The following is a 23,761-nucleotide window of genomic DNA, read 5'->3' as shown; positions in this document are numbered from 1 at the left end:
GGAGAGGACTTGCAGCAAGGTAGCAGCTAGAGGACTCTGTGAGTGAGGCAGCTGGCAGGCCAGGTAGTCCCACATTTGTGTGTGGATAAACCGGGAGGAGCAACTGGAGAGCCAGACTGACTGCACAACCCAGGGTTCCAGCACAGGGAAATTAAGCCTCAAAACCTCTGGCTGTAAAAAACTGTGGAAATTGCTACAGTGGAAGAAACTCCCAGCCTCACAGGAGAGTTTGTTGGAGAGACCCACAGGGTGCCAGAATGTGCACAAGCCCGCCCACCCACCCAAGAATCAGCACCAGAAGGGCCCAATTTGTTTGTTGGTAGCAGGGTAAGTGACTGAAGACTGACCGAGAGCCAAACAAGTGGCATTGTTCCCTCTCTGACCTCTCCCACACATACAGTGTCACAATGCAGCAATGTGGGTTGCCCCACCTGGTGAATACCTAAGGCTCTGCCTCTTACAAAGTAATGGGTACACCACGACACAATAATATGGCCCAAATGAAAGAAGAGATCAAAGTTCCAAAAATAGAACTAAGTGATGAAGAGACAGCCAACCTATCAGGTGCAGAGTTCAAAACACTGGTAATCAGGATGTTCCCAGAAATGGTTGAGTATGGTCATAAAATAGAGGAAAAAGTAAAGGCTATGCAAAATGAAATAAAGCAAAATATACAGGGAAACAACAGGAAAGAGAATGAAACTGAGACTCAAATCAACAATTTGGAGCAAAAGGAAGAAATAAACATTCAACCTAAACAGAATGAAGAAAGTTTGAATTCAAAACACTGAGGAGAGGCTTAGGAACCTCTGGGACAACTTTAAACGTTCGAACAAGCAAATCATGGGGGGGGCCATAAGAGAAGAGGAAGACCAAGAAATGGAAAACTTATCTGGAAACAGATGAAGGAGAACTTCCCCAATCTGGCAAAGGAAATAGACTGCCAGGAAGTCCGGGAAGCTCAGAGAGTCCCAAAGAAGTTGGACCCAGGCAAGCACATACCAAGGCACATCATAATTGTATTAGCCCAAATTAAAGATAAGGAGAGAATCTTAAAAGCAGCAAGATGAAAGGAGGGAGTTACCTATCAAGAAGTTCCCATAAGACTATCAGCTGATTTCTCCAAAGAGACCTTCCAGGCAAGAAGGGGCTGTAAAGAAGTATTCAAAGTCATGAAAAGCAAGGACCTACATCCAAGATTACTCTTTCTAGCAAAGCCATCATTTAGAATGGAAGGGCAGATAAAATGCTTCCCAGATAAGATCAAGTTAAAGTTCATCATCACCAGGCTGTTATTATATAATATGTTACAGGGACTTATCTAAGAAAAAGAAGGTGATCAAAAATATGAATAGTGAAATGACAACAAACTCAACTATCACCAACTGAACCTAAAAGAAAAAGAAAAACAAACTAAGCAAACAAGTAGAACAGGAATAAAATCACAGAAATGGAGATCACATGGAGGGTTATCAGAAGGGAGGGGGTGGGGGAAAGATATGGGGAATATGTGCAGGGTATAAGAAGCATAAATGGTAGGTACAAAATAGACAGGGGTAGGTTAAGAATAGTATGGGAAATGTAGAAGCAAAGAACTTATAAGTACGACCTGTGGGCATGAATTGGGGTGGGGATGCTGGTGGGAGGGGTGGTGCAGGGTGGAGGGGAATAAATGGGATAACTGTAATAGCATAATCAACAGAATATGTTAAAATAGTTTATATGGAACCAAAAATGACCCCACATAGACTTAGCAATCTTGACAAAGTAGGAAGGATCACAGTACCTGATATTAAACTGTACTACAAGACCACTGTAATCAAAATAATCTGGTATTGACATAAAAACAGATATATAGATCAATGGAACAGAACAGAGAGCCCAGAAATAAACCCATGTCTCTGTGGTCAATTAATATTTGACAAAGAGAGCAGAGGCATAAAATGGAGTAAAAATAGCCTCTTCAACAAATGGTGCTGGGAGATCTGGAATGGTACATGCAAAAAAATGAAACTAGACCACCAACTTACACTGTACACCACAATAAACTCAAAATGTATAGAAGACTTGAACATAAGTCACGACACCATGAAAGTCCTAATGGAAAACATAGGCAGTAAAATTTCAGGTATCCCATGTAGCAGTATTTTTGCTGATACATCCTCTAGGGCAAGGGAAATAAAGGAAAGAATAAACACATGGGACTACATCAAATTAAAAAGCTTCTACACAGCCAAAGAAAACAGCATCAAAGTGAAAAGGGAGCCAACCATATGGGGAAACATATTTGCCCACAGTAATACCTTGGACACGGGTTTGATCTTTAAAATATATAAAGAACTCATATAACTCAATGCCAGGAGAACAAACAACCCAATTAAAAAGTGGGCAAAGGATCTGAACAGACTTCTCCAAGGAAGACATACACAAGGCCCATAGTATATGAAAGGATGCTCAACATCACTAGTGATCAGAGAGATGCAAATTAAAACCACAATGAGATGTCCCCTCACACCTCTCAGAATGGCCATTGCAAAAAATCAACAAACAACAAGTACTGGCGGGGATGAGGAGAAAAGGGAACCCTAGTGCACTGTTGGTGGGAATGCAGACTGGTGCGGCCACTGTGGAAAACAGTATAGAATTTCTTCAAAAATTAAAAATGGAACTGCCTTTTGACCCAGCAATTCCACTGCTGGGATTATGCATCACCAGTTCAAAGGAACCTGTGCACCCCAATGTTCACAGCAGTATTATTTACAATAGCCAAATGCTGGAAACATCCTAAGTGCACCTAAGTAAATGAGTGGATAAAAAAAACTATGGTACATTTTCACAATGGAATACTACACAGCAGAAAGAAAGAAGGAACTGCTCCATTTCGGGACAGCATGGATAGAACTGGACAGTATTATGCTAAGTGAAATAAACCAGGTGGCAAAAGACAGATATCATATGATCTCACCTGTAGGTGGAACCTAATGAACAAAAGAAAGAAAATGGGCAAAATAGAACTAATGGCATGGAAACAAGCAACATATGAACAGTGACCAGAGGGGAGGAATTGGGGGTGGGGGTGGAGGGTAAGGTAGGAAAGAAGGGGAAGGGTCTAGTTAAAGAACAAGTATAAATGACTCATGGACATGGATAACAGGGTGGGGATTGACTGTGGAAGTGGGAGGGTGGGATAGGGGAGAGCAATAGGAGAATATTGGGACAACTGTAATACACCAACAATAAAAACATTAAAAATAAATAAAAAATTAAAAGCACCTTGTGCCCTGACTGGCATGGCTTAGTGGGTTAGGCGTCATCCTGTAAATCAAAGGATCAACCAGTTCAATTCCTGGTCAGGGTACATGCCTGGGTTGCAGGCCAGGTTGCTGGTTGGGTGTGTGGGAGAGGCAACCAATTAATGTTTCTCTCGTACAGAAATGTTCCTCCCTCCCTTCCCGTCTCTCTAAAAAATAAATAAATAAAATCTTTAAAAAGAATGTACACCTTGTTATATCTAACTAGATGTTTTAAGGGCATAAGGAGTGTTAAATCATTACAAGGAACATGTGGAAAAATAGGTGCATGATGTCGGAGATCAAGTTTAAAAGAAGTGACATCATTGGATGATTTTTTTAATACTCAGTAAAAATGCTCTTTTTAACATAGTTGCTGTTTTGTTTTGAAATATTCATTTTTGTCATCTTTTGAGTTTTAAGATATGATTTTATTACATGATTATCAATATTTGTCAGTTTTTTAATTGCAATAGGAATTTTAATAATAACATTTTCAGTTTAGTATACATTAATTTGAAATGTAAATATATGTATTTTTTTCCACATATCCCAAGGCTGCAAGCTTGGAGTGGAAGAATAAGGAGAATCAAGATACTGGTTTTAAATTTCTTTTTACATTGTTTCGAAAGTATTATCTTCCTCATTTATTCCCATCATTTACTAAGTTAACAAACATCTACAAACCTGTACTTGGTAAGTACTTACTGAGCCGTGTACAGAGGATTTCCATGGGGAAGCTGTATGGACTCTTTCAAAATATCCTTTGATTATTTTTAAGTAAAATAGTAATTTTATTCTTATACTTAATGCTACTTTATTGGTAAGATGCTTAAAATTTCCTAATAAATGATTTTAAGTGTTTTAAGTGTTTGTACAAACAAAGGTGTATCTCAACTCACAGCAATAAAAGGGTACTGTGGCTCTTGTGTTCAGAAATAATTTGAAGTGAAATGTGATTATTTTGATGCAATTACAATTAAAATCTTTTAATGTGGAAAAAACCCCCAAAACTTGCATTTCCTAAAGCTGTACTGACTTTAAGGGTACTGTGATGTTATGTATTTTGTTAGCAATGTATATGGGTTTTTTTTTCAAATTTTATTTCTGATTTTATTAGTAGTCTATATCCATTGTAGAAAACATATTATATTGTTAACATTTCAAGATTAAAAGTTATTCACATTTATGTCTCATGCAGTTCCCTCAGCATTTACAAAAATTAGTAAGAGGTGGACTACAGCATGTAGTTATCTCAAATCCAGTGTCACATAATTTTCATATTGATAATGGAATTTAAAGACCTCTTAATACTTTGGAAATGGTGGTGTCTGATGCATCAAAAATGAAACATGACTTTCTGAATTCTTTCAGCTATAAAGTAGATTATACTGATTCTATTTCCTTGGATTCATCTAACGAGAAAAGGATATAAAACTAAACTTCAGTTGCTTTTATTATTGTAGTGTTGGATAGTAAAATAAAGTGATGAAGAAATGTCTGTATATTTCTGGTTTTATATTTATTCTTATGATAAAATGAGACTTAATTGGCTATAATGTGTGTGAAAAGATTTTCACTATTATAATATCATGTAATTTCTCAAATTTGTGAAGAAGAGTTATTAGATTAGTTTTTCCATAGTTGTATACCACAGCTGTAAGTAATAACAGCCACCGTCACTCCATTGTGGTCAGATTATGAGACAGAATTAGAAACAAACCTTCCAAAAGATGACATTTTTAATCATTTTTGGTTCTTTAATCTTAGTTGCTATTCATACAACCAAATATGTGTCTATTTACTTGGAAACTGAAACATTTGTAGGGGTTACATAATGTCAAGAGTCACCAAATAATGATGTGTTCTTTTTTCTTCCAGATATCCCCCATTTAAGACCAAAGCCCGTGTATATTACTACAGCTCGAGACAATGAAAACATTTACAGTACAAAAATTCCATACATGGCAGCACGTGTTGTTTTTATTAAGTGGATTGTAACTTTCTTTTTGGAAAAAACGTATCTAACTACAGCACAAAACACTAAAAATGGAGGTGATATATTGCCTAAAATTATGCAGGTATGTCATTCATCATCTTTTTATATCTTCATATGTATTTATTATCACACACTGACACATATGAAGTATTTGATTATTAGAGTTATTGGTTCTTGCAGGTTGTTGGTTATGAGACCTCAGTTTCTTTGTGTACTGTCTAAAATCCAAGGTTTCATAAGAAGCTTGAGTTAGAAGCACTTGTATTCTATTGGCATTGCCATGATGAGGCAGTCTTGAAGGTGAGGGGAGGCATTCTGAGAAGATGATTGTTTGCACACTCTTGGCTCCCTCTCATTTTTCCCCTCTTCACTCTGGTCCAGTGACTTCTGAGCATTAGACCAGGGCCTGTCTTGTTTTTTTTTTTTCATTCCCCAGTATCTGGAAGACCCTTAGGAATTGTGCAGATAGGCTATGGAGAAGATCTGTGAGACTGCCAAGTGCTCTCTGGGAACTCAGGAAGAATAGATCAGCAGCTCAAGATTTTGGAGTGATTGTTGAGCCATGTTGGGGTCCCTGGAAGAGAAGGCTGCTTCTCTTTGAGGTGTTAGGTGAAGACTTCTTGTATGGGGCCTTCTGGTTCTTGCTGGCCTTGGTCGCATGCATATGAGGCTTGACCAGTATGCTGAGTTCCTTAGGGACTTAGTGCTAGGTAGAGCAGGGTCACTGTGGAGTCACAGAGCAGCCACTTCACAGAAGTTATGGTTTTGTGACGGTTTTTGTTGTTGTTGTTGTTTTTAAGAACAGGGACAGGAAGTGTGGTCCATGTAGTGCAGGTTTGCCCTAGAGTTCCCTAGCAGTGTGACAGGCCTGACTTGGGAAAGTGCACACACCTGAGGGGTAATTGGCACCTTGATGAAGGAGTACCTAAATGAGGTCCAGAGCATCTGGCCCCATTGAACTGACTGAAGAACTGGAAAAACTTATTTTCAAAGAAGTCTGATAGAGACACAATATCAGTACAAACAACAAAAGACTTGATGAATGTTTTTAAAAACCTTAAATTTTTTAATACAAAAACTTAGTAGGTACAACCAAAGATGGTAATGATTACTGCTGAGAACAAAATTAGTTTTCTGAAAAAATATCCTACAATACTGAGCAAAATATTCAAAAACACGGAAATTAGAAATAAATAAGACTTACAGGCAGATTCATACCTACCATACAAATATTATGAGGGCAGAAGAGAAAAGAATGAAAAGTAATAATTGAACTAGTATAAAGAAAAGTTTACCTGAGCTGAAAAGAAGTCATGTTTTAGACTAAGAGGCCTTCGAGTCCCAGGAAGAATTAGCTAAACAGACACAAATCTAAATAGGCTTTTGAATTTCAGGGATTAAGAAAAAACTATATAGCTTCCAGACAGAAACTAGAGGTTTCTTCAAAGGAATGAGACCTACATTAGCATTGAATAGGCAATGTAACCTATAACTCTGAAGCTGAAAGAACCTGGCTGGCTGTTCTTTCCTTGCTTCTTTGCTTCGTATCACATACATAAGCAAATGTCAGGTTGATTTATAAAAACAAAATGGTAAAGAACTTGGGAAAAAAATCTTAGGGGAAGGTATAAATTTGGCAAGTAGTAGACCATCTTAAGTAGAGATAAGGCTCCACAAGCCATGGAGGAAATGAGATTCGACTTTATTTGAAAAAATAGAAAAAGACTTACGTGTGAAAAAGATAGCATAAAGCCACACCCAAGCAGTCGACTGTGAAAGGCATTTTTAACATTATGGCTGTTAACAGCGCTCATATCTCTACTATATAAAGAGTGCCTACAAATTGATAAGAAGACAAACGGCCCAATTGAAAAATGGATAAAGGAGGTAAAGGAAAGTTCACAGAAGAGAAAATAAAAATGGGCCTGGATTTCACCAGCAGCCAGGGAAACATAGTTTGTTCTGAGCCACGATGAGAGACTTTTATTCACCAGTCAGCTAGACAAAAATTTGTATGAAATTACATAAAAGAAACTCAATCACACTGATAAATTTTACATTGCATTTGTGTGGTTTTTCAGTCAATTCAAAGCAGTCCACTAAAAGGATCTAACTTTTCTACCTGGTTTCTAAATTTTGAAAAACCATCACCTGTATTTGTTGAAAGTAAGTTTCTCACTTGGATGATGAGAAGTGGCAAGAATAACAAATTAACCACTGCTTCAAGGTTATAACTTTTTCCCTTACTTGACTCTTCATACTTGTGAGTCATCTACTTTTATTATCTTTTTTAGTGTCATAAAGGTCTGAGCTCTTTAATAAATTAGGGTGATTCTATCATTCTAACAGAAAAAGGACACCAGAACTTAAACTGAACTAAAATATAAAAAGAAATATTTTAATCTAATGAAAAAGAAGTGAATAATGAGTGTGGCTGACAATATGGTTCACTCATGCTGTCTGCAGTTTTCTCTGTTCTACTCTGCCCTTTTCCTTCTGGCAGATGTGTCTTCAGCTTTCCCAATAATTCCAAGATGGGGCATTATGCTTCTTGTTCATGTTTAGAGACAACTGAAAATACAAAGCCATTCCTTTTGTCTGAGTGTTACAATTTATGTCACCTGCCCACTCCTAGAACCATAACAAGGCACTGATTAGCTTAAAGCTGAATGTGGTAATGCTGCAGAAGGGAGGGACATAATTGCTTCCTTGACGAAACAGAACACTCCCTTGGTACGTGGATCGGGGCAGCTTCTTGTGAGTCAATGTGGACTTCATGGGAAGAGGCACACCAAGCACTGGGGTTCTGTCAGGGAGTAGGAATGGATGCTGGGCAGACAACCATTGTGCTCAGTGCTACCACGCTCTGCAGATGGCTATGCATAGAAATGCCACTGTCGCTGTAGAGACTATTAAAACACCTCACAGTACGCTGTTATATTAGTTGCTTATTGCCCCTGTCACAAATTACCAAAAACTTCGTGTTTTGAAACAGCACAAATTTATTGTCTTGCTGTTCTGGAAGTCAGAAGTCCAAAGTCAGTCTTAGTGGGATAAAACCAAGGTGTTGGCTGGTCTGTGTTCCTTCTGGAGGTTCTAGAGCAGAATCAGTTTTCTTACCTTATCCAGCTTGTAGAGGCTACCTGCATTTCTGGGCTCATGGTCTCTCATCACATCATCTTTTCTCCCTCTGTTTCCATCTTCATATCACTTTTTCTGTGTCTCATTTTCCTTTCCCCATATGGATCCTTGTGATTATACTGGGACCACACAGATAACCCAGGATAATCTCGCTGTCTCAGCATCCTTAATTTAACCACTTCTGCTAAGTCCCTTTTGCCACATAAGTTAACATTCTGAGGTTCTAGGGGTTAAGGTGTGGACATGTTTTGGGGGTCATTATTCTGCTGACCAGTTGTCTGCTGTATTCCCTTCTCTGCCTTACAGCTGTGGTTCCCACCTCATCTCACATGTGTCTCCTGTGTTCTGCAGTTCATTTACATTATATGGGAGAAAAAGAAGCAGTTTAAACAACTGAATGTTAACTTTTGGAAATGAAGTTGCAGGAATAAAAGCACGTGCAATTGCATTTTGTCTCCTGAATGCTTTTGTTCAGAATTTCAAATTTAATATAATTTTACTCATGTAAAGTGAACACCACTGTCTTAAGTCAGGTGGTCCAAAATTTCTTTTCAAAGAATATACTGCTCTTGTGAAAGCCCCTTAAAACTTTATTTTAAGTGCTGCTTCTAAATAGAATTCACACTTTTGGCCCTATTACTATGTTAAAGGTCATGCATAAGGAGGATTTTGTGTGTGTGTGTGCGCGCTTTCCAAAGAGAATTTACTTCCTCTTGATTTAAAAGTAATACATTTGACAGTATTTTTCACCAAGGAACAAAGGAATTAGTGTATCTTCTAGACTTAGCTTATTTTCCACTCAGAGAATCTAGTGTCTTTCATGGGAGAACAAAAGTACATCCCATACATCTATAATGTTGGCAATAACAACAATCTTTGTTCATCATTTTAGCTGAAAATGTTTTCAGTGAAGAATTACTTCTTAATGATCCATTTTTTATAAGACATTAGTATTTCCATGTGTAATAGAAAAAGCAGGATGGTGATTTTAATTGTGGCAGCACCTGTTCTTTTATTAGTTCTATATGTACATTAATTAAACATTAAAACCCAGAGAAGTCCATTAGTGAATGAAAAAGAAAGTTTGAGATTGTAAGACAGTTGATCACATTTATTTGTATGATAACTCTTTTAGTTACATTATTGAAGTATCGCTGTTACTGAACTAGCCCTTTAATAATGATTCATGGAGCTGTGGATTTCCTGAAATTGTTGTATTTCATGAGATGAACAGTTAGAAAAAGTGAATGGCACAAATTGTCAGCCCCACAGGGGTTAATACACTGTGCAAATGCACTTGTTGACTGCCACTTTAATACTTTCTGTGTTCTCAAGCTCTCCAAGGCAAATGCAGGCTGCCCCCAACCATGCATGCACATCATGATGGGAGTTGAGTGGCATCAGGCATCACCAACAGAATGGCAGTTGCATTCTCTTGTTTCACACCTACTTTGTAGGTGTCCTCATTGAGCCTTACCTTGAGTGTGAACAACTTGCCCTTTGAGGTGTGGGTTAAGAAGAAACCAGAGTAGTAGGGAGGGTTGAGGGGAAGGATTAAAAGGTAGGCTATATCAAACAATTCCCTGAGCCCGGGTAGTGCAGGCATGGTCTAAGCAGATACATCTTTCCCTAAGGCTTCATCACATGCCAAAGAGGTAAGAATCATGCTTGCATTTACCACCAAGTTAGCTAATACTAAATAATAGTGGGGATACCAGCCTGATTGTAGTGGGTGGAAAATGGACCTCTTTCTGCTGTGGTTAATTCTTATTCATGCTCTCATGGTTAATCTTCCTAAAAGAGACCAGAAATGAATAGACTTGGATTATCAGTTTGTTTTCACTCATTACTTACTGTAATTATACTTGTCAGTCAAAACATGTTTATATTTTGGAAAGCAGCCTTTTGTGGAAGGAGTGCTGTCTACAGGGGGCTAAGAAAAGCATCGTTTTACCAGGAGTACATTATTGTTCATTTGTTGGGAATCTGCACATGCAGCAGGGGTTGAGGGGAGCGCCCTAGGTTAAATGAAGGTTTTTGACTCTGGCAGGTGGGTGTCCCTAACTCCTATGTTGTTCAAGGGTCAACTAAGTTTAATTAAGGCATGATGGGAAATCCACTATGCTATCATTGTATTCTATTTGGATAACAGAACTTATTTTTTTTGAATAACTGGGTACCTTTAAACATAGTTCTTTATCTACATTATTTTAGTTATCTAATTGCTATTTTTTCAAATTAGTTATCTGATGGGCTCAAAACTTAGTGGCTTAAATAAATAAACTCTTATCATTCTACATATTTCAGTTACTGGCTCAGGACTTTGGACAGGGTTTGGTTGGGCAATTCTTACGTGTCATGTGGCATTAACTGAGGTCATTGGGTAGTATGGTCTTCAGCAGCCGGCTGGTTGGTCTGGAAGGTCCAAAATGACTTCATTCACATGTCTGTTACTTTGGTGGGTGCATTGGGAAGGCTGGGCTTAGCTGGGCCTATCTTTCCATGTAGCATTTGTCAGGGTAGTTGGACTTCTTTCCTGTGTGCTCAGGGAATCAAGAACAGATGTTCCAAGAGATGGGGTAGGGTGACAGCCTTTGGGGCCTGGGCCTGATACTGGCACAGGTCACTACTTCTCCATTCTGCTGGTTAACACAGTCACACAGTTCATGTGGATCAAAGAGAGGGGACATAAACTTCATCTCTCTACACAAAGAATGTCAAAGAATTTGTGGCCATTTTTAATTTGCTACATATATATTGTATGTATGTTTTTTCTTTCTTTTTTTGGCCTATGGGGAAAATGGGAGTTGTTGATCAAAAAGTCACAGGTTATTGAGCCTCAAGAGACATTAGATTTAATCCAGCCTCCATGCTTCACCAGTTAAAATAAAACATATATTAGTAAAAATGAGTAAAATTTAAATTTTTTGTGGAATATAGTTAATCCATCAAAAAGATGGAATCATTTCTATAGGTACCTCATCTCAATGTGTGACAGTGCCTTTGATAAGCCACATAGGCTTAATAGCTATGGCATGAAGAGAAAAATTATAAACATAATATTCCATTAATTTTCCCTAGAGATTAGTATTTCGATATCTGCTTTGCTTTCAAACTATCAAGGTAGTTACTGAAATGACTTTTGTACTGTTCATATCTTATCACGTCTTATAAAAATATTTACAGTGGGTAGAATTTTAGTGGTATTTAGGTTAGTTACTTTGACACTTAAAAGAGCAATAGTGGAATTTACAAAAATGAAGTGAAATTATACACATTTGGAGGAACCATTTAATTCTCTGGGAAAATGAGAGCAGAAACCAATGTTAAACTTTGTGATTCACTGCATGAATTATTTTATTTCTTTCTGTTGTTATAGCCTCCTAGATATTTAAAGTTTTATAAATATTTCAGTTAAGTTTGATCTGAGAAACAAAACTCAGATCAAGGTTCTTATACCCTCTAAAGATCTGGGCACTACCCATCAAGTTGTCTTGTGAGTCAAATGATGCATGTAACATTGTGGCTTCAATATCTGCTGAATTATCAAATCTTTGCAACTGTAGAATAAATGCTTAAGTGTAGAGACCAAAGATGATGATAATATCAGTTCTTTCACATTTTAATTTATTCTGTGATTTTACAAACATAAATAAAACGTTTTTGGTTGGTAAAATTTCACAGACTTCCTTCCTATAATGATTTAATAGTTTTCCTGTTAAAATACCTGAGTTGGGGAGGGGTCAGCTGGTGAATTGGAAAGTTGGTAAGTATAGGTCCTGGAGTCCCTTGTGCTTCTTGCAAGTGCTGGTTTCCAGCTTGTTGTCAAGTTGATTGTAACCAGAGTTCTTTAAAATAAAGCAAGTCTTCAGTTTTCTTGGGTGTTCTTGAGTACCCAAGAGGGTGACTCAGAAATGGTAATAACTTTCTTCCAGACTGTTGGTGGTGGTGTAGTACAAGAGAGGGCGCCAGAGCTGGAGAGTGGTGGTGGACCTGCAGAGCCAGACAAAAACCATTCTAATAACAGCACCTTGTCAGACCGGAGACTCAGCAACTCTAGCCTTTGTAGCATTGAAGAGGAGCACCGAACCGTGTATGAGATGGTGCAGCGGATTCTCTTGTCAACACGAGGTTATATCAATTTTGTGAATGAAGTATTTCGCCAGGTTAGTGTGTGTGTTCAGGACATTCAAGAGATTTTTGTACTTCTTTTACTCATAATACTCCAAGAAATAGTGTTGATGAGTTGGGTCAAATTATATGACTGAATAATCCTTCTTACCCGCTTTTAATTTGTCATGTGGAGTGTTGTGATTTTATTTCATTTGTGAATTTTTTAATTGTATTTTTGTAGAATTACTACATGTGGAGGGAAAATTTTACATTTAAGCAAAATCATTCCAAAATACCTCATGTTTCCATAACAAACTTCAAAAACAGAGGTAGGTGGGAGGAAAGCCATTCCTGAATATGCTTGAACAAATGAACAAGGAAAGAACCCAGATCTGATATTGTTCCAAGGGCCTAAAAAGCTCTCTGAGGAGCTCAAGATTTCTGCAGACAGTTGTACTTGCCCTGCAAAAGCCTATGGCATGCACATATAATACAGGTATTTCTGGCATAAGTGAAAAGAGGTGGGTGAGGAGGGCAACGGGGTACAAGCAAGTAAGAGGACCGAAGTGATCAGAGGCCAGGGGAAGGATTATCAACCATGAACAACAACCAAAGCTGATTCTGCCCTGGAGGGGATGTTTGGCAGTGTCTGGAGATACTTGGTTGTCACAACTGGGGAGCGGACAATGCTACTGGCAGCTAGTGGGTAACAGCCAGGAATGTTGTTAAATATTCTACAAACACAGGACAGCTACCCCACCCTCACCCCCCAAAGAATAGTCTGGGCCAAAATGTCATCAGTGCTGTTGTGGCGAAACTGAGCTATAGCAATCTGACAGAGCAAGGAAACCCTCAATATAGTTAAGAAGACAGCAGCTCTGTAATGTGGGGTGGAGCCACTGGCCACCTATGTCTTGGTACTGGTGCCTTGGAAACAGCGCATGGCTCTTTTGTGCACATGTGTGTATGATGGGAGAATAGTTGTTTCATCTATGTACCAGAACAAAGGTTGAGGCCCCTGAATGTTGAAAAGACGCAAATTCTGTACACACATGAGTGATGCATGTGCACCATGAAGAGAAAAGATTTCCAGATAGTAAATGATCAACTCTTTTATTTCTGAGACTTCCATTAAAGAAAACTCAACCAATAATGAAAGTTCCAGCATAATCCACAACAATCTAGAGGTTTATTGTATTTCGTATTTTAATGAAAGTAAAATTTTGCTTAAGAAAATGTTTAATCTGTAATTAAAATTCCCCTTATAATGTATTTTTTCTGATTCTGTGACCCGGCACTGCCTTGGTTCTTCTCACTTCCTGACTGTGTCTTCTCTGTCTTATTTTTTTCCCTTCTTTTTGTTTCACCCCAAATTATAAGAGTTGACCAAAATTCTAGGCTTGAGCCCTTTCTCTTATAACTCTACTCTTGCCTCTTTGGGACCTTCAACTGTCTAGTGCCAGCAACTACTGTTACATATGACTTCCAAGGAAGTCTTATGTTTAGACCTTGTTTTTTAATTCCACATTTCCCTTTAAAATGCCCACTTAAGATCTCATCTGACATTCCTGTGCTGTCTTCATGAACACAAGGCCAAAATTTATCTCGTTTCTTCCCTAACATCAACTTTTCCCAACTAGACTACGTCTTTAAAGGGACCTTCATTCTTGGGTGCATATTAATTTTAGCCCTCCTGGGCTCCTTATCCTCTCCTCCTATGAGCCATAACTGGCCAACTTATGCAGGAAGCTTTTCACTCCTTTTCTCTCCTTTTCTTTACCATGGTTAGCAGCATGCTTCTTGGAGTCCCACACCTTCTGTGTCATCCCTTTCTAGACTATACTGTATACATCGTGCTGCCAAAACATTCTTTTATCATTATAGTCCATTATTTAAAAATCTACCATATTCCCTTCATTAATGTTGCCATAGCAATGCATCTGTTGTACACATACATGGACAGTAATGATTTATTTCGAATTGAAATAGTCAAGATCTAGAGGGAAGACAATTGAACTGTACAAATTACTAAACAAATTTGAATAGTAAGAAAATGGAAATTTTCAACATTAAAAGTTGTAACAATTGAAATATTAAAGGAAAAACTCTGTGGTAATTTTAATAGCAGATTAGATACAGCTGAATAGAGAGTAAACTGGATGGCATATCTGAAGGAATTACTATCCTGAATGTACCTCACAGAGAGATGAAAAGTATCAGAGGTTGAGACATGGAGGATGTAGTAGGAAGGTGTGAAGTATGTGTTGTTTAACTCTCCTCTATCCTTATTATTTCTTGTCTGCTGTTCTATCAGTTACTGAGAAGATCCTAGTCTGACTGGATTTGTCTGTTTTTTCCTCAGTCTGTCAATATTTGCTGTATATATTTGAGGCATAAATATTAGTTGCAGTACAGATTTAGAAATATTGTTAGTTTGAATTGAATCTTTTATCATTAAGAAATTTCTCTCTTTTCCTCTAGTAATGCTTTTTTTTTCCCTCTTCAAAGTTGATCTTGCCTGTTCTTAATATAACTCTATTGGCTTTCTTTCAGTTAGTGTTTGCATCGCATAGCTTTTCACATAGCTTTTCCTAACTTTTTATTTTCAACCTACACATATCCATATATTTTGGTGCCCTCCTATAAATGGCATGTAGTGTTTTTAATAGTTTTTAAAATCCAACCTTATAATTTCTTTTGTTTTGAGAGTTATTCCACTTTCATTTGGAATATTATTCAATCAGCTCCACTTAACATAACAACTGATACAATTATGCTTAAGTTTATTGTCTTTCTACTTTCTAGTTGTGTTGCATTCTTTCAGGGTGGTGTTTTTAGCATCCCATTTTTCTTCTTCAGATTAGTATTTTTGCACTCATTTGTTATATTTTAATGGTTGATAGCCCACATCTATAACTTAAAAATCTAGCATTAATTTCAACTTTCACGCTTTTATATGCACTTTTATTTACTCCTCAGTTTGTGCCATTGTTATGTATTTGAATTCCATGTTATGAATAGTGTAGTATGTATTATATATCTATAAACATACTCATATATTATCTCTTTCAGAAGTACTATAATTACGCAATTTTATTTTATTTTCATATATGTATTATTTACTTAGATTTATTTAAATAATTACTCTTTTATTACATTTTATCCCTTTCCAAATCTGTGACCTAGCATTATTTTCCTTCTGCCTAAAGATAAAATAACTTTTAGTATTTCCCTTAGGTCAGATCTCCTGGTAAAATTTTTATTTTCTTATGTGAAAATGTCTTTATTCTGCTTTCATTTTAGAAGTATATTCTTTTAGGATGTTAAATGCTACATTGGCAGCTGTCTTCTTTCTGCACGTTGACTATTTTGTTTCATGCTCTGGCTTGCTTTATTTCTTTGAGAAGTCATGCTAAGTCATTTGGTTGCTTCTTTAGAATAAATGTGTCCTTTTCTCTCTGGATGCTTTTAAGATTTTCTGATTGTCTTTGGTTTTCAGCAGCAGTTTTACTGTAGAATACTTTGTATTTATCCTGCAAGTGTTATTTTGTGATTCTTGAATCTATGGATTGATACCTCTTAACGATTTTGGCAAAATTCTTAGACATTCTTTCTTTAAACATTGTTTCTGCCCCTTTTTACTAATCTTTCCTCTGCATCTCCAGCCATGTATAGGGTAACCTTTTCATTGTATTCTCTCTCTTATCTTCTCTTCTGGGTTAGCCATTCTTTTATCTCTCAAGCTTCACTCTGGATGTTTTCTTCTGATACGAGATTTTATCTCGTTTTCTCTTCAGCTGTGTTCATTCTGAGTTTTTCATTTCAGTTATTTTTTCAACTCCTTTTACATCTTTTTCTGATGCTTTATCTAGATATCTGTATTTTTAAATTGTCTATTCTGTTAATATTGACTTCTAATATTTCTGATGTTTTATCAATATGTTACATATCATACTAGCTAGACTGTTCATAAAAATAATTTTGGTTTCATTATGGTTTTATTTTCATCCAGAGAGAATTTATATTTGCTTTCTGGAAGGAGGATAACATGACATACCTTGCTATTGGATTTGAGTTACATCGTTGTCTGCATTTGTCAAAACTCATCAAATGCTTCACTTAACATTTGTGCATTTTATTTTTTATAAATTTTACCTAAGTATAGTAATTAATTTTGAACTCTCGTCAGTGATATGCATGCTGAAATGTTTAGGGGTGCTGATTTCTGCAGCTTTCTTTGAAATGCATTAAAATAAAATGTAAAAGAAGGATAGATACAAGGATGTATTGACATATGTGTGTAAAGCAAATATACCAAATACTAATGATGGAGTCTAGGGGATGGATATATGGGTACTCATAGTAAAAGTCTTAGAAATTTTTGTATGTGTGAAAATATTTGTAATAAAATTTTGCAACAAAATTAGAATGGGACACCAGTATACTTTTGTCACACTCTGCTTTTGTTCATCTTTCTTGCAGCACACATCAGAATATTTGATACATTGATCTGTTGCAATCTTGTTATAACAGAAACTTCTCTATTCTGGAATTTCTTGAGACATGACCAATGCCTATGGATATTTATATGTTACATAAACCCTTGTTGCATTGAACTCTGCCTCTAACTGGATCCTGAAGCATGAAGCTTTAGGATGGTATTAAAACAGTCTCTGAAACTTGAGATCAAGATGTGGATTCAGTGCTTATTAACCTTATAACCTTGGAAAAATATCTCATTTGTTTTGAGTTTCATCTTAATTTCTCATCTATGGAATTAAAGCATTCATTGGCATGTTGAGTACTTCTTTGTGTTCAGCCCTTATACAGAAGTATTTCTTAAAGCTGATACTAAAAAGGCAAATGCATTTTCCCTTTACACTTTTGAAATCTATTACATTAAATCAAAATCTTATGTAGATATGTAAGAGGATTCCTTAATGTCAAGTGTACTAAATATGCATAATGCTACAATTGGCCAGTGCTCTCATTAACATTAGTACCTGTGCACAGTGGTGTGCTGGTAAATATTGAACAACTGGCTCTCAAAAAAGGGAGGGAGGGAGGAAGAGAGGAAAGGAGGAAGGAAGGAAAGAAAGAAGGAAAAGAAAGACAAAGAGAAAGGCAAAGACAAGAAAATAAAAGCAAATGGTATCTTTGGCAGACTTCTGGCATATAAATACTGTCACCCTGGCTAATTCAAGCTACCAACAGGGACGTCACTGAATATGGAATTGGGAGGAGATGTGACAGTTGGCTGCAGCCGGCTGTGCTAGTTTGATCTATTTCTGATTCGTTGGGAAAAGCTCCCCTATATACACTTATTATTGTTGATATTGCTAATTGGACTGTATGTATAGGTCTGCATTTTGGTTATTTTTGTGGAAAAATTATTCAGAATATAGAAGTTATTTTTGAATTGCATTATAGTTTCTGGCCCAATTATGAAAATGCTTTTTTCTTTAGAAAAGTTTGGTATCCACAAAAATATGTAGCCTGTGTAGTATATTACTTGCTGTATGTTTTAAAGGAAAGTCTGAAATTGGTGATGGTGATTGGAAATGTCTGTCATGTGCTCCTGTAATGATCTGAGCTTATGTGGAGTTAAAGGCAGTTTTCTCTTTACATTTTAGGCATTTTTGTTGCCTTCCTGTGACATAGCTGTAACAAGGAAAGTAGTTCAAGTGTATAGAAAGTGGATCCTCCAGGACAAACCTGTGTTCATGGAGGAACCAGATAAAAAGGAAGTTGCCCAAGAAGATGCTGAAAAATTAGGATTTTCTGAGACTGACAGCAAGGAGGTAATATTTTATCATTTGTTTCAGCTGGAAATATATACACACATATACACACACAACTATAAAAGTATAACATTTTTTAGCAAAATATACCTGCTAAGTCATAGATCCCAGGCAGGTTGATCTCTTCTATCATCTCCTATACTTTCAAGTTGCTGAGACAGTCCTGAGGACCTGTCTCAGTGAGACTGTGTCTGTGCTCTATTCAAGATCATTGGTTATCTAACTCTCAGGCTAGGTCCACATGTGCATTGCAGCTTCATTATTCACCATTGCACAAGGGTTACTAAATAAACCATGATATTTTACACATCTCTGTATGAGCCTAAAAATGTCACTGCCTTATCATTGACATGTTTAAATAAATAACACTTGAGAAACTAAATTTAGAATGTTTTGGCAGCCTTTTCTTGTGTAGTGGCCTGTTCTGGAAGCAGTCAGGATGTTACACACTTGAAAAGACTAGCCCAATAATGAGTGCTTTCTCTGCCATAAGTAAGCCTCACTGTGGGCTGGGTGCTGTTCTTAGAGAGTGGGTGTTCTCAGAGTGGACCTCTTAGTTTGTGTTTGATAAAGCTACAGGCTGGATTAATATAAAACAACAGAGTGGGACCTCTTTCTGAAATACAAAAGAAACTTCAGTCAAATATATATTTCTGGTATGCTATTTTGAAAGTTAGCCTGAGAAATATTATTTCTAAAAATAGGTGTTTGTCATAGCAATTAACAACACTTAAAAATATTTGTGACGAAAGGCATATCACTTTTAAATATCTGTATTAATAATTACATAATTTTGATTTTTCAATATTGGTGAAATCATTTTAATAACTAGCCAAGAGGTCAAAATCAACAGATAAGCGAATGGAATTAATCATACATTTTAAAGGTTTGTATATTATATGCTCATTCAGTCATTGTATGTTTGTTTATTTCTTCAACACATACTAACTGACAGGCTATATAGTTTAGGTGCTGGAAGTAGAGTGATGAGGAAAATGGAAAAAAAAACTTGCCCTTCTAGAACCTATGCTTATGAATTCTGGTTAATGTAAGGAATTAAATATTTGAGTACACGCTTTTTTCCTCTCTGTTAACTGATTGTTATTTTCTAAAGATTGCATCTGAAAGCTCTGGTCATAAGCGATCTTCCAGTTGGGGACGAACATACTCCTTCACGAGTGCTGTGAGTAGAGGGTGTGTGACAGAAGAGGAAAATAGGAACGTGAAAGCTGGGGCCCAGGCTACACTGCAGGTATGTGGCTGGCCAGCCAGAGACATAAAGGCGCCCAATGGGAGTCAGTTTGAACATGTGTATACTGAGATAGTGACCTATAAGTATGGCAATATTTTTAGCCATTTGTCAGTAAACAGCTCTTAAACTCTCATTCTAAATTTTCTTTTGGATTTCTTTCAACTTGTAAAGATTTTTTTTCTAGTCAAAGGAGACATACAAAGTGGTTGCACATTTTTAAGAGTGATTATTATATAGTAAATGTGAAATGACTGAGATTTAAATCTTAAAAGTATCTTCGTTACACATATGGGTAATTAGTTACCTGGACTCTAATTTGCAAGATAAGTGTGGTTGATTATTTAATCTTATAAGTAATATTCCTCTTAAAAATTGCCTGTATTTATAAAGAATGATGATTAATGCAATAATTTTTATATAGTTGTCTGAATGAATTCATAAAATAGAAATGATACCATTTGGGAACATTGGAAAGAACAACCTTGGCTCATCACTTAATTTCCCCCGTCCTTAGGATTTTATCTCAGAAATAGGAATTGGGAAATTACCTCTTGGTCCCATCCAACTTGAATGTTGTTATGAATATAAGTGAAAGCTCCTTTCCCTGCTCTCTGGCACTCCATCCTCTATCCCATATGCACATTTATGGCTAAGTCCAGTTAGGCTTCCCACACATCACAGGCGTGGAGTCTGGCGATGGTATGGGCATGGATGGCGTACCTGTTACTCAGTTTTCAATGACGCTGCATTTTTATCATCTCTCTCTTAATAGGATTTCTTATCATGGAATCCTTTTTGTTTTCAGGTTAATTAGCCATTTAATACACTGTCACTAAAGCATTTTTTTTATTTTTCACTGAAAATTGGCAAATAATTTCAACCTAATCTTTTAAAAATCAAGATGCTTTTACTTTAGTTGCTTCGCAGAACTTTGGTGAGGCTCTTAAATGTAACCTGTGTCCCTACCAAAGAAATGCATGCAGGAGTCCCTGTCCTGAGTCCTTTGGTAGCCCCCTCCTTCAGGTGGATATCAAATTGCCATCGTCACCCATCCCAATGTTGGCCAGGTTTCAGGTGCCAGTTATCTCTTTGGGTTCAGAAGAGTGTTACTTGTTTTCTGAAAGTATAAGTTACAACTACTTGGCTGAACCAAGAAAAAATATTCTACTTGACTTTAGCATTACAGATTTTTAAAAATTTAGTTTGGATTTAAATAGCTGTTTTTATTCTCAATGTATCCAGTACCTGGGTCCTTTGCTTTGTTCATTAGGAAAAAGTATCCAAATGGAGGTTTGATAAGATAGTACTCTTCTATAGCTGCTTTTCATAAGTACAATGTGGACGTACTAACTTTACTAATTTTGTTTATTTTTACCTTAACAGATACTAACATGGTCATAAAAATATCCATGTAATTGGCATTTTCATATTTTTTTAAAAAGCAAAATGAAAGAAGTATAATACAGGGTATGGCAAAAGTAGGTTTACAGTTGTTTGTTTGGAAAATAATGCAATAATTAATCAATAATTATATAAGAATAAATTGTATTTCACATACTCATAACTCTAAGCCTACTTTTTCTCCACCCTGTATGAAGACCTCTTCAATTTTACTTGAAAATATACAAAAGTTTCAAATTCAAATCAAGAAGCCAAATAACATTGAATGAAAAGGATCTATATTGCAACATGTCACCTATGGCAAACTTCCTTTAAAAACATAGTCACTAAATCTGCTTTAGTTTGTTAGTCAAAGGGTTCTTTGTTTTCTTTTTTCTTACTTGAAGGCTAGTGAATTCTTTACCATTACTATTATCTATTATCAACTATTATGCTGCTTATTTAGTAATTTTTCCTAGAAAATTGGGGCATGATATCTTTTTAATATTGTACAAGATAATTCTCTAGACTGTCAATATTTTAGTTCATACACTTCACTTTTGAGTATGTTCCTTTCTCTGGTCAGTTTTGCATCTGTTTTGAGATGTACTAATGGGTTTCATCCACGGGTGAGCCAAAGAATTTCTTTGGCTTATTCCCAGATTCTTTGAATCTTTACTGTTGAACACAAAGGAAATCTAAGATGGAATATAGCTCTAGATATATGAAGCAGATCCATCCACATTACCAGACTGACAACTAAGAATTTCCTAAATTGAGAGTTTGCTAGTGTCATGTGCCTAAATGGTAACCCACTGTAATTTTATTGTAGTGCCCCTAAGCAGTAAACTTATCACATGATAGCCTGGGTCACTGCTTCTCATAATTTGCTGCTGAAACACCCCTGCCTGATGTTAGAAGACAGTGAACTTGTATCCTAAAGGTTTGAGGCAGAGCATAGATTGATGGGCTGATTATCTAAAATTTTTTCGAAATCAGTTTTTATCTTAAGAATTAACTTAGGTTTTATGTCCTACTGCACAATAGAGTTCTCATATTAAACATATATGCTCCTGAAGATGTGCAATGTCAATCGTGTGGCTTTTATTTCCTGGCATGCCACTGCTTTTAGAGGTCTACACCCTTGTTGGGCGGTACTGGCGATGTTTCCTGTCAGAAGTTGTTCATGTGCTGGGAGATTCAACAATAATCAGATAGTTCTTTCCAACTGCTTTCTGATCACTGTGTCTCTTCCTCTTCCCTCCCCCACACCATAATTTCTCATCCAGAGGCAGTGATCATATCTTTTTTTTCTCTCTTTTTGGAGGAGATATCAAACAAAGGTCTTCAAAAGTTTTTCTGGCCCTGACTGGTGTGGCTCAGTTGGTTGAGTATCATCCTGGCAAGCAAAAGGTCACCAGTTTGATGCTGGGTCAGGGCATGTGGCCTGGATTGCAGGTTCTGTCCCTGGTTGGGTGCGTGTGAGAGGCAACTGATTGATGTTTCTGTCACTCATTGATGTTTCCTTTTCCTCCCACCCTACTCCCTCTCTAAAAATAAATGAATAAAATCTTAAAGTCAAATTTAAAAAAACTCTTCTGATTCATGAAATTTCTAAAGTCACAATATTAATAATATGTAATAGTAATGTTTTTTAAGAAAGGTCTTTAAAATGTCTCAATATTTGAGTGATTCTAAGAGATGAATTAAAAAAATCTTCAGTATGTGTTGGTACCGTATTTTTGCCTTGATTGAAATAACTCAAAGGTGATTCATCGGTAAAGTGAAATAAGTATCATTATTTTTAAGCAAAATTTGTTCATATTTTTTGTTTAATAGTTTCTAAAGGAAAACTTGTTTATTTTAAGGTATTTTTGACAAATGCTGCAAACGTCTTTTTGCTGGAACCATGTGCTGAAGTTCCCATACTCTTGAAAGAACAAGTTGATGCTTGTAAAGCTGTTTTGATTATTTTTAGACGCATGATAATGGAACTTACGATGAATAAAAGGACGTGGTAAGTTTATTTCAAATTAATATTGTAAAACAGATGTTTCTGCTTTTCAACTTAATAATTAAAATATTATAGGTTTCATATTATATTGCTTTAGAAACTTACCAATAAGATGATGATTAGTCTTCTGTAAAAGTTTCTGTGAATTGTGAAGAAGGTAAATATTCAGTATTTTGATCATTTATTTTCATTATTGGTTTTTAAAATATTCTTGAATCAATAGTAAGTAGTCAAATTACTTTAATAGTAGACTTTTTCATTTTAAACTGACATTTTAATCAAACAGTTTTGTGGACAAGCAGTATAACTGAGGTTTTTATAATAATGGGTTGGCCCAAAAGTTTGTTTGTTTTTTTCTGTAAGATGGCTCTAGTAGCGCTTAGTTGTCTTTAACTTCATTCAAAACAACTTTGTTAGATTGCATTGTGACAGCTGTCACATCAGTGGTGCATTAAAAAAAACATCAAAATTGGTGAGTTTTTTCATAGCCATTTTAATATCAAATATGGAAGAAAATATGCAACATTTTGGCATATTATGCTTTAAATTATTTCAAGAAAGGTAAAAAACACAATTGAAATGCAAAAAAAAAGATTTGGTTAGTGTATGGAGAAGGTGCTGTGACTGATCAAATGTGTTTCAAAAGTAGTTTGCTGGAGATTTCTCACTGGATGATGATACTCCGTGGTTGGGTAGACCATTAAAGTTGACAGTGATCAAATCAATACATTAATTGAAAACCATCAGTGTTATACCACGTGGGAGATAGGC

General features: G+C 36.3%; 1 protein-coding gene across 4 annotated transcripts in view; it reads left to right on the top strand.

The window, feature by feature from the left end:
* RALGAPA2 (Ral GTPase activating protein catalytic subunit alpha 2) overlaps positions 1–23,761 on the top strand; it is a 374,904-nt gene that overhangs the window by 98,871 nt on the left and 252,272 nt on the right. For all 4 annotated transcript variants that reach the window (XR_006655322.3, XR_006655321.3, XM_024559518.4 and 1 more), the window contains exons 8-13: positions 3,848–3,986; positions 5,172–5,371; positions 12,366–12,596; positions 18,177–18,344; positions 19,459–19,596; positions 22,845–22,993. Coding sequence is in view for 2 of the 4 variants with exons in the window: in XM_024559518.4 (XP_024415286.1) it covers positions 3,848–3,986; positions 5,172–5,371; positions 12,366–12,596; positions 18,177–18,344; positions 19,459–19,596; positions 22,845–22,993 (1,025 nt within the window). In the remaining 2 variants the exon portion in view is untranslated. The remainder of the gene's footprint in view (positions 1–3,847; positions 3,987–5,171; positions 5,372–12,365; positions 12,597–18,176; positions 18,345–19,458; positions 19,597–22,844; positions 22,994–23,761) is intronic.

Source organism: Desmodus rotundus, chromosome 6 (assembly GCF_022682495.2).
Source record: "Desmodus rotundus isolate HL8 chromosome 6, HLdesRot8A.1, whole genome shotgun sequence".
Taxonomy (NCBI): Eukaryota; Metazoa; Chordata; class Mammalia; order Chiroptera; family Phyllostomidae; genus Desmodus; species Desmodus rotundus.
This window is presented reverse-complemented; position numbering and strand designations above follow the sequence as displayed.